The sequence below is a fragment of the Hibiscus syriacus genome, unplaced genomic scaffold (assembly GCF_006381635.1).
Source record: "Hibiscus syriacus cultivar Baekdansim isolate YM2019G1 unplaced genomic scaffold, ASM638163v2 tig00008665_pilon, whole genome shotgun sequence".
In the NCBI taxonomy this organism is placed as follows: Eukaryota; Viridiplantae; Streptophyta; class Magnoliopsida; order Malvales; family Malvaceae; genus Hibiscus; species Hibiscus syriacus.
The window spans coordinates 12,501-22,936 of NW_024062170.1; the positions used below are offsets into that span (position 1 = coordinate 12,501).

At 36.4% G+C, this 10,436-nt stretch overlaps 1 protein-coding gene and 1 long non-coding RNA gene across 2 annotated transcripts in view; both read left to right on the top strand.

Moving 5' to 3' along the window:
* The window catches only part of LOC120202348, a gene marked incomplete at its 5' end in the record, with an annotated part of 12,045 nt that extends 5,564 nt beyond the window's left edge, over positions 1 to 6,481 (top strand). The window contains 3 exons of the mRNA XM_039202785.1: positions 470 to 575; positions 5,784 to 5,892; positions 6,110 to 6,481. Coding sequence (XP_039058716.1) covers positions 470 to 575; positions 5,784 to 5,892; positions 6,110 to 6,383 — 489 coding nt within the window. The remainder of the gene's footprint in view (positions 1 to 469; positions 576 to 5,783; positions 5,893 to 6,109) is intronic.
* Positions 6,482 to 8,922: 2,441 nt separating this feature from the next.
* On the top strand, positions 8,923 to 9,744 carry LOC120202343. The gene is made up of 2 exons (XR_005523727.1): positions 8,923 to 9,061; positions 9,290 to 9,744. It is a non-coding gene; the product is annotated as an uncharacterized LOC120202343 (long non-coding RNA).
* Positions 9,745 to 10,436: the final 692 nt, after the last annotated feature.

Below are 10,436 nucleotides of genomic sequence, written 5' to 3' on the forward strand. Positions count from 1 at the left end.
TGCAGCCACAGAGCATACTCAGAATTTCAAGAGATCTTAAAAAACGTAGCTCGGATACCAATTGTTGAATCAAAATAGAGTAAAAACTCTAATTGATCCAAAAAAAAAACTCTCTTTAGAATAATCTCACAAAATTGCAAAAGGGAAGAACTCATAAGAAAGCTTTCAAATGCTTATAATTAAGCTTTGATTGTTGGATGATAAAACTCAAATACAAGTAGGGTATTTATAGGTTACAAGAAACAATCTAAACCACTCATTAAAATAAACACTAAATAATCTAAACCATTGAAATTAAAACATGAGAAAAATACTTAATTTTCACCTAACTAAATTGATGTAAGCAATGACATCAAAACTAAATTGATGTAAGCAATGACATCAAATTAATTTAGGTGTGAACATATAGGCTAATATTGAATTTTCAACTTTAACCTATAAAGTGTTTATCGTGTCACTCTGAACAAACACCGTGCTGAAAACATCTGTAGGCTGTCCATATTCATGTGTAAAGAGAGCCCCTCATGCATTAGCATACGATCCTTCGACTGGAACCGCATGTGCAACTTCTCAAGGTTTGTATATTCAGCAGGAGGTTCTCGTTTTTATTTCTTTTTCTTCACTCTGTGATTATATTACTCGGGGAACTTTCTCGCTTTCTTTTGAGTTTCTGATGGAGAATAAAGTTGTTTATGTTAAAAATTCAATATTAGCCTAAATAAGTTCACACCTAAATTAATTTGATGTCATTGCTTACATCAATTTAGTTTTGATGTCATTGCTTACATCAATTTAGTTAGGTGAAAATTAAGTATTTTTCTCATGTTTTAATTTCAATGGTTTAGATTATTTAGTGCTTATTTTAATGAGTGGTTTATATTGTTTCTTGTAACCTATAAATACCCTACTTGTATTTGAGTTTTATCATCCAACAATCAAAGCTTAATTATAAGCATTTGAAAGCTTTCTTAAGAGTTCTTCCCTTTTGCAATTTTGTGAGATTATTCTAAAGAGTTTTTTTCTTCTTCTCGATCAATTAGAGTTTTTACTCTATTTTGATTCAACAATTGGTATCCGAGCCACGTTTTTAAGGTCTCTTGAAATTCTGAGTATGCTCTGTGGCAGCAGTTTTTAACTGATCTTCCACATCAGAAAATATTTCTTGAGTTATTGTCGGGGTTATTACAAACCTTGTGGAGCTTCTTTGTGTTTAGAGTAATTTAGTACTCTGCACGTTTGTTACTCAAGCTTGTTCGGTGTAGTCAAAGCCTTGCCGTTAAGATGGGTGATCTTCAAGTAGTTGGAGGAATCAAGAAGCTCAACAACAAAAACTACAACACGTGGGTAACATGTATGGAGTCATACTTACAAGGTCAAGACCTTTGGGAGGTTGTCGGTGGTGGTGAAGTTACATAACCGGCGACAGAAGATGCCAATGGAATCTTGCGAAAGTGGAAAATTAAAGCAGGCAAAACAATGTTTGTTTTAAAGACCACAATTGAAGAAGAAATGTTAGAGCACATTCGGGATGCTAAAACACCAAAGGAAGCATGTGAAACTTTTGTTACACTCTTTTCGAAGAGGAACGATACAAAATTGTAACTTCTCGAGAATGAACTTCTATCAATGGCGCAACGCGACATGGCGGTTGCCCAATACTTTCACAAGGTGAAGTCGATATGTCGCGAAATTTCAGAATTAGATCCGACAGCTGCTATTGGGGAAGCCAGGATAAAAAGAATAATTGTCCATGGTTTGAGACCCGAATATCGAGGGTTTATTGCCGCTGTACAGGGATGGCCGACACAACCATCGCTTGTTGAGTTCGAAAATTTGCTTGCAGGACAAGAAGCCATGGCCAAGCAAATGGGAGGAGTCTCGCTGAAGGGTGAAGAGGAAGCGCTCTATACCAGCAAAAGCAGAGGCACTTTTCAGCGGTATACTGGCAGTGGATCTAAAAAGGATGGTGACAAGGTGAAAAATTACCAAGGAAAGGGAGGCCCTCATTCAGGGGGAGAATCCAAGAATCGCGGTAATAGTAGAAAGTTCGATGACAAGTGTTATAACTGCGGGAAGATGGGTCACATGGCAAAAGACTGTTGGACCAAGAAAAAGCCTGTTGAAAGTAATACTGCTACTTCTTGTTCGAAGGAGAATAGTGAAGATGGTTGGGATGCTGAAGCATTATTTGCTACGGAGGAAGAAGAATTAGCTCTCACGGTAACAACACAAGAACGAATTGACTACAAGAATGATTGGATCGTAGATTCTGGCTGCTCAAATCATATGACGGGTGACAAACAGAAGTTGAAAAACCTGTCTGAGTACAATGGAGGTCGTGTGGTGGTGATAGCTGACAACTCAAGGCTACCGATAACTCACATCGGTAAGACAATAGTTACGCCTCGATATAATACTAACCAGGTGCAACTCCAAGATGTTTACCATGTCCCAGGAATGAAGAAAAATTTGCTATATGTGGCTCAACTAACATCATCAGACCATTATGTCTTATTTGGTCCCCAAGACGTGAAGGTTTATCGTGACGTCAAAATCTCAGAAACACCAACAATGGAGGGACGACGTTTGGAATCAATTTACGTGATGTCAGCAGAGTCTGCATATGTAGACAGGACAAGGAAAAATGAGACATCAGATCTATGGCACATGCGGTTAGGTCATGTTAGCTATTCCAAGCTAAGTGTGATGGTGAAAAAGTCGATGCTTAAGGGGCTTCCTCAACTAGACGTGAGAACAGACACGATCTGTGCGGGATGCCAGTATGGTAAAGCACACCAATTACCATATAACGAGTCAAAGTTTAAAGCAAAAGAACCGTTGGAGTTGGTTCACTCTGATGTGTACGGACCGGTTAAGCAACAATCAATTAGCGGTATGCGGTACATGGTAACATTCATTGATGACTTCTCCAGGTATGTGTGGGTTTTCTTTATAAAAGAAAAATCTGATACTTTCTCAAAGTTTAAAGAGTTCAGAGACTCAGCTGAAGGAGAAGTGGGAAAGAAGATATGTTGCTTGTGCATAGACAACAGAGGAGAATATAGATCAAACGAGTTCTCTCAATACCTAAGGGAATGTCAAATACGTCATCAGTATACTTGTGCCAACACGCCACAACAGAATGGTGTAGCGGAAAAAAAAACTCTGCATCTTACAGAAATTTGTCGAAGTATGCTACATGCAAAGAATGTACCTGGAAGGTTTTGGGCTGAAGCAATGAGGACTGCAGCCTTTGTGATCAACAAAATTCCTCAACCAAGGTTAGGATTTGTTTCACCCTTTGAGAAACTATGGAACATAAAACCTACAGTTAGCTACTTTCGAGTATTTGACTGTGTATGTTATGTGTTTGTTCTTGATCATTTACGGAGCAAATTTGACAAGAAAGCTGTTAGATGTATCTTTGTGGGATATGACAACCAGAGAAAGGGGTGGAAATGTTGTGATCCAGAGAAAGCTGTTAGATGTATCTTTGTGGTATTTGATGAAGCATCTTCTTGGTGGTCATCAGAGAAGGAGGTGTTGCCAGATTCGAGAGAATTTGGAGACAAGCTACAACAAAAGATGGGGGAGCATGATGTTCAACTCCAAACAAGTTCAGATGAATCAGAAGATCCAAATGGCGATGATGTCGAACAAAGAGTGACTCAGAATCCTTGGCAAACTGACGTGTATCAACAACCAAATGAAGAAGGTGGGCCTAGTGAAACAGAAGAATCAATTCCACAATCTCAACTCCGAAGGTCAACAAGAATACGAAGGCCAAATCCCAAATATGCCAATGCAGCCATAATTGAAGAAGCAACGGAGCCTGAGACGTTCGAAGAAGCATCGAAGAGTTCTGAGTGGATGACAGCTATGAAAGAAGAGATCGATGCACTTCAGCAAAATCAAACTTGGATATTGTACCAAAGATAAAAGATGTGAAACTCATATCTTGCAAATGGGTTTACAAGATAAAGTGTCGTCCAGATGGGTCAATCGAGAGGTACAAAGCGCGATTGGTAGCTCGTGGTTTCTCTCAACAGTATGGACTAGACTATGATGAAACATTTAGTCCAGTGGCGAAACTTACAACCGTACGAGTCTTACTTGCACTTGCAGCCAACAAAGACTGGAACTTGTGGCAGATGGATGTGAAGAATGCTTTTCTTCATGAAGAACTAGATCAAGAGATCTACATGACCCAACCAATGGGTTTTTAGAGTCAAGATCATCCTGAATATGTGTGTAAGCTGCGAAAAGCACTCTACGGATTGAAACAAGCACCTAGGGCGTGGTATGGTAAGATTGTTGAATTTCTAACGAAAAGTGGTTATTCAGTAACACCTGCAGATTCTAGCTTGTTTGTCAAAGCCAATGAAGGTAAGCTAGCTATCGTACTAGTGTACGTGGATGACTTAATCATAACCGGTGATGATGAGGCAGAAATTCTTCAGACGAAGGAGAATTTATCAGTTCGTTTCCAGATGAAGGAACTTGGACAACTTAAGCACTTCCTTGGTCTAGAGGTTGATCGCACACACGAAGGAATATTTCTATGTCAACAGAAATATGCTAAAAATTTGTTGAAGAGGTTAGGAATGCTCGAATGCAAGTCAACTTCAACGCTAATGGAACCAAATATCAAAATGTGTGCACATGAAGGAAAAGATTTGGAAGATACAACAATGTATCGACAATTGGTAGGTAGTCTGATCTACTTAACCTTGACCCGACCTGACATTTCTTATGCAGTTGGTGTGATGAGTCGGTATATGCAAAATCCAAAGAAGCCTCATTTGGAAGCAGTTCGACGAATACTGAGATATGTGAAGAATACAATTGACTATGGTCTTTTGTACAAGAAAGATGAAGACTGCAAGTTAGTTGGTTATTGTGATGCTGATTATGCAAGAGATCATGACACCAGGAGATCAACAACTGGATATGTGTTTAAACTTGGCTCCGGAACAATTTCTTGGTGTAGCAAAAGACAACCAACGGTATCATTGTCAACCACTGAAGCTGAGTATCGAGCAGCAGCAATGGCAGCTCAAGAGAGTACATGGTTGATACAGTTGATGAATAATCTACATCAACCAGTAGATTATGCAATTTCGTTGTATTGTGACAACCAATCGGCAATTCGGCTGGCGGAGAATCCTGTCTTTCATGCAAGAACTAAACATGTGGAAGTACATTATCACTTTGTTAGGGAAAAAGTTTTGCAAGAAGAGATTGAGATGAGGCAAATCAAGACAGATGAGCAAATTGCTGACTTGTTTACAAAAAGCTTGAGTGTTGGAAAGTTTGAACATTTCCGTCGTCAGCATGGCGTGATTCAAAGAATGGAGGCTAACATTGAGGGAGAGTGTTAAAAATTCAATATTAGCCTAAATAAGTTCACACCTAAATTAATTTGATGTCTCATTGCTTACATCAATTTAGTTTTGATGTCATTGCTTACATCAATTTAGTTAGGTGAAAATTAAGTATTTTTCTCATGTTTTAATTTCAATGGTTTAGATTATTTAGTGCTTATTTTAATGAGTGGTTTAGATTGTTTCTTATAACCTATAAATACCCTACTTGTATTTGAGTTTTATCATCCAACAATCAAAGCTTAATTATAAGCATTTGAAAGCTTTCTTAAGAGTTCTTCCCTTTTGCAATTTTGTGAGATTATTCTAAAGAGTTTTTTTTCTTCTTCTCGATCAATTAGAGTTTTTACTCAATTTTGATTCAACAGTTTACAATACTCGGTCTTTGCGATTTATCAGGACACAACGAAGATTATCAAGTTCAGCTTGCGGTTGGTCAGTGTCCGAGAAGTTGCATCCATTTTGTGACGCCTTCGCAAAGAATCATTCTGGAGGAGTTACTTGATAGGTACGTATGTATCTCTAATAGCCCGTACCTCTGATAGCCTCCAAGGAGTTCTCATTCCCAACGTTCAACGAGTTAAGTTACCTTACTGGCGATGATTTTCGGAAACGCGATAGACCTATAATTGCTGCTGGCTTCTATAATCCTTTAGTTTCATTGAACATTCATTATTGTTTCTTCACTAATGCATGCTTATGAATTATGGTTTCTGATTATGTAGCATCCTGGGCGTGCCTTTCGACATTTCAGCGGAAGCAGACTTGCTTTATTCCCTTATAGTTAAAGCCAGGTTCGAAAATAATAGGTACCAAAGCCACGTGCAACCAACAATGTTTCTGCTTGAACCCATGACAGTACAACACATAATATATGCACATATGGCGTCGATAGTTTCATGTGCGATTCTTTGGAGAGAGGTGGCTGAACAGAAGAATATGTCTGCAACTTATTCATGCACAAGCATAGGGATAATAAGATTCTCCAAACGTATCTGAGTTCAGGTAACATATGCAGATTGTGTATCATAAGATTTACTGATATTTAGCTAAAGGAAGGTTGAATATATATTGTATCGTAAAAGTTTTTCTTTGCACCTTACAATGCAATATAGACCTTAGAAGACGTCGTAAAAAAAACATACAAAGCCGAAACTTTCCGACATTGAACCCTGAACACTCTCGTAAGAAACTCGATAAGACGATATTATTTTGAAATGGCTTTCATGAATCGATTCAGTGAAGAGAAAATGACTGCAGCTTGACTAAACAATGAAGGACCTTGCTCTGACTTCTCCCCTGCATTCCCGAATATTATCTGAAAAGATGAAACAAAATTCAGAATGTTTGCATCTTTAAGTTGAATTTTCCGTGCAAGTTTGAGTGGTTTCAGAAAGCAAATCAACCTCGAGTTCTTCTGCATCGGGACGGCTCACGAGTTCTTTTGCAAGCAGATATTTTCCGAGCCTGTCTTTATCATCGTAGAACACCTTCCACAATCTGAAAACGAGTTGATAATGGCTAAGACATGTTGACCCGATCACAGAGAGTTGATATTCGGGACATTACAGCAAAATCTAAACGAGGCTTACCCTGGATAACATCAACACAGCACCAGCTGCCAAAGGTCTCATTGAGTAAACAGTCGTGAAAGAACTGCAATGCAAACGAGATAGAGACGTACTAATTATTACTGCAATATAACCAGAGTATGTGTCGGATATAGATATCGAATACGAGTGTTTCCTACAGAACGAGAATCGAGTACCATAAAAAGTATCGCCTTAACTGGCGAACGTTAACCCCGTCTCCGGCATCTTCACTTATGAGACGAGGGTTCCACATGATGAGAGGCCCAGGCTACCAAATTTTGAAGAAAATCATGATGAGAAAACACCATTTAGTCACTAGCAAAGAAAACTGAAATTGCAGAACAATCGTCTGCAAATCAACCGAGGGAATGAGGAGGGGATGAATCGGATAGCTCTTCTCGCATCTTCCATCCTTGTGAATCGGATAAAACCGAATCTACTGTCCCCTTTGCTCCTCTTGCTTGGGATGAAGGAATCAACAACTTCACCATATTTATCGAAAATAAGCCAAAGTCCTTTGAAATGAAGAAACTCTGGAAGATATTATAACAATTAATGACAGTTTTTATCAATTAAAAAAAGAATATAATAATAATAATAATAATAATAATAATAATAATAATAATAATAATAATAATAATAATAATAATAATAATAGTCCAAGTTAAATTCTTATGTTACCTAAACAAATATAAAGATATTATAATTAGATTCCTAATACAAATAAACTCTTCCTCTTTGAAATATCATAAAACTTCAAACCTTATAGCCTACTTTCTGCTTTATTACTTCGATAGAAGAATTGGAGGGCCGCCACGCAAAAGATGGTTTGTTATCATCCAAATCCTATATGAAACTCATCATTCTTTTATTCTCACGACGATATTCTGATATTATTATTATTTATTTTATATACGATACCTAATTAATGTTAATAAATACGATTATTACAACGTTGGTTTATATGTATGAATGCCTTTTTCCTTAATTTTTCGCCTCTTGATTTGTAAAAAAAAAAACAGGCGAAACATGATGAGGAGAATAGGGGGATTTAATAAGTGAATTGCCTGATGATGTTCTTATCAAAATCTTGTCTTTTCTCACGCCCGAAGATGCAGTACTTAAAACCAGATTGCTTTCTCACTGATGGAAACAACTCTGGGAATTTTGGCCTGCCGTTTTAGTTTCGATGGCCTAGTGTCAGTAGTTTACAGTAGTGACTATGCCAAAGGTGGTGTCATTGTCAAACCTGTTGATGATAAGTTTATGGAGAATCTGGAAAGGAAGAGGTTCAATTTTGTAAAATGGGTCAGTAATGTTCTGATTTCTCATCAAGGTCCAACCTTTGATGAACTGAGAGTTCGATTCGACTTGATCAAGGATTCACAGCGTTACATCGATAAATGGATTGAGATCGCAATGAGAATGAGGGTCAAAAGGTTGGAACTGGATATCCAACCTTTTCTACAAGAATGTTTCCCTGGGATTGAATTCCTTTAGTCTTTATTTGAAATATGTGGGAATAACCGATGAGACTATGGAGTCTGTTCTATCGAACTGTATGATGCTCGAAAGTCTCCGTCTCGAAAACGTTGAAACTGCTTAGGCATCCTAAAGTTTCAGGTACATCACAGAGGTTGAAACACTTTCACATATCTGAATGTTTATCTCTGAAAGTATTGAATTGTCTGCAAAATCTTGTTTCATTTGAATACCATGAAGAACGATTAATAACATTGGATATAAGGCATGCACCCAAATTCACTGAGCTCTATTACTATAAGCTATCAAGCTCTAAAATTGCAGACATTGTTTCTCAGCTATCCAATTATCTTCCTCAATTACAGACTCTGAGATTGAATATTTCATCAAAGGTAAAACAGGTTGATTTCTTTCATATGTTAATTTGAACTTGTTTGCTAATTCGATTACTCTCCGATCTCACAGGATGATTTATTGATGTTTCCGCAATGTACTAATCTTCTATACTTGGACTGTCAAGTTAAAGTAAAATCCGAAGATAGACTCACCAATTTGAGAATTTTGACAGAGGCGTCACCTTATTTGTGAAAGTTTAAACTAGAGGTTAGCTTTTTTACCCCCATTTCTTGTGACTCAAGGTATCTATTTCGATATTCTATTGACAATGCACAGACCCCTAAGGTCACAGCTGCTCGAACCTGAATCTTCTAAGCAAAACAACATTCCCTTTTACCTGCAATGTTTATGTCTGTATGTCGAATATTAACTTCATCGATATTAATCACTTGAAGGAAACTATACATGATTTATGTGTTGAAATTTTTGAACCAGATTAAAAATTTCAATCAATACCGTAAAAAAGAGAGCAGATTTGACAAGTTATATGAGGTGGAAATGCATCCGAATAAGTACCTGAAGAAGGTGGAAATAGTTGGATTCTTGGGAGAAATGGAGGAAGCTGAATTTCTTACTTATTTGGTTAAAAGTGCCATTAATCTTGAGAAGATTATACTTCATATCGATGTCTTGAATCTACAAATAATATATTCGGAGGAGTCTGCCGATACTACGAAACAAATGGCACAAAACTTGGCTCGTCAGCTCTTGAAAAATCGCCCTGGAGCTGAATTAGTTCTACTCTGACTTTGATGTTGGTCGCCATCATAGGTGTTCTTTGTTTTTTTTTTTTTCTTGTTTCTTAATTTTCAATAATTTTGTCTCAAAACACATTTTCATGTCTTTACGGTATTCTTTTCTCTATCATTTGGTATATTTTAAGTTTTTTACCGGTCGTTTTCTTTAATTAATTTTCTCAAAATTAGGTTCAATATCGTCTTGACTGATCAAGATAACGATTATTTATTATTGTGTATAGTCCTTATATAATCTCTATTGATTTGTTCATTATACAGTGGTTATAAAAATAATCTAATTATATATTTAATTCACATTTATGGTTGTAAACATTTATTGTAATTTTGAATATTTTTTTAATAAAACCGATGGTTTTTATTTGTTTAAAAAGAGTTCTACTCTCGTATTTTTTTTACAATCAACTATTTCAATTTTGAAGTATTTAAAATGTTTTTATTGTTTGAATATAATCTGTTTAGTTCAAGCATATATTTGTTAATAACATGTGTTTAAATATAAAGATTTAATACAGATTATTATTTTAGTTGCAATATATGGTTAATGAATAATGTTTATTTGAAAAAAATAATTGTGATATAACGATGATTTAGGATAAATATTTAGATTATTATAAATTATTTTCATGTAATTATTTAGGCTTTTTTTTTATTTAAATATAACCTTTTTTTAATAATTATCATTTTAATACCCTTTCTATTATAAATTATTTATCATTTTAAGCCGAAGAGCATCCTACCGGAAGTATTTCTCGGGTGGCCCATCCGACCCAATTAAATGGACGAAAACCAGATGAAACATAGGTTTGATACATTTGAAGTAGGTG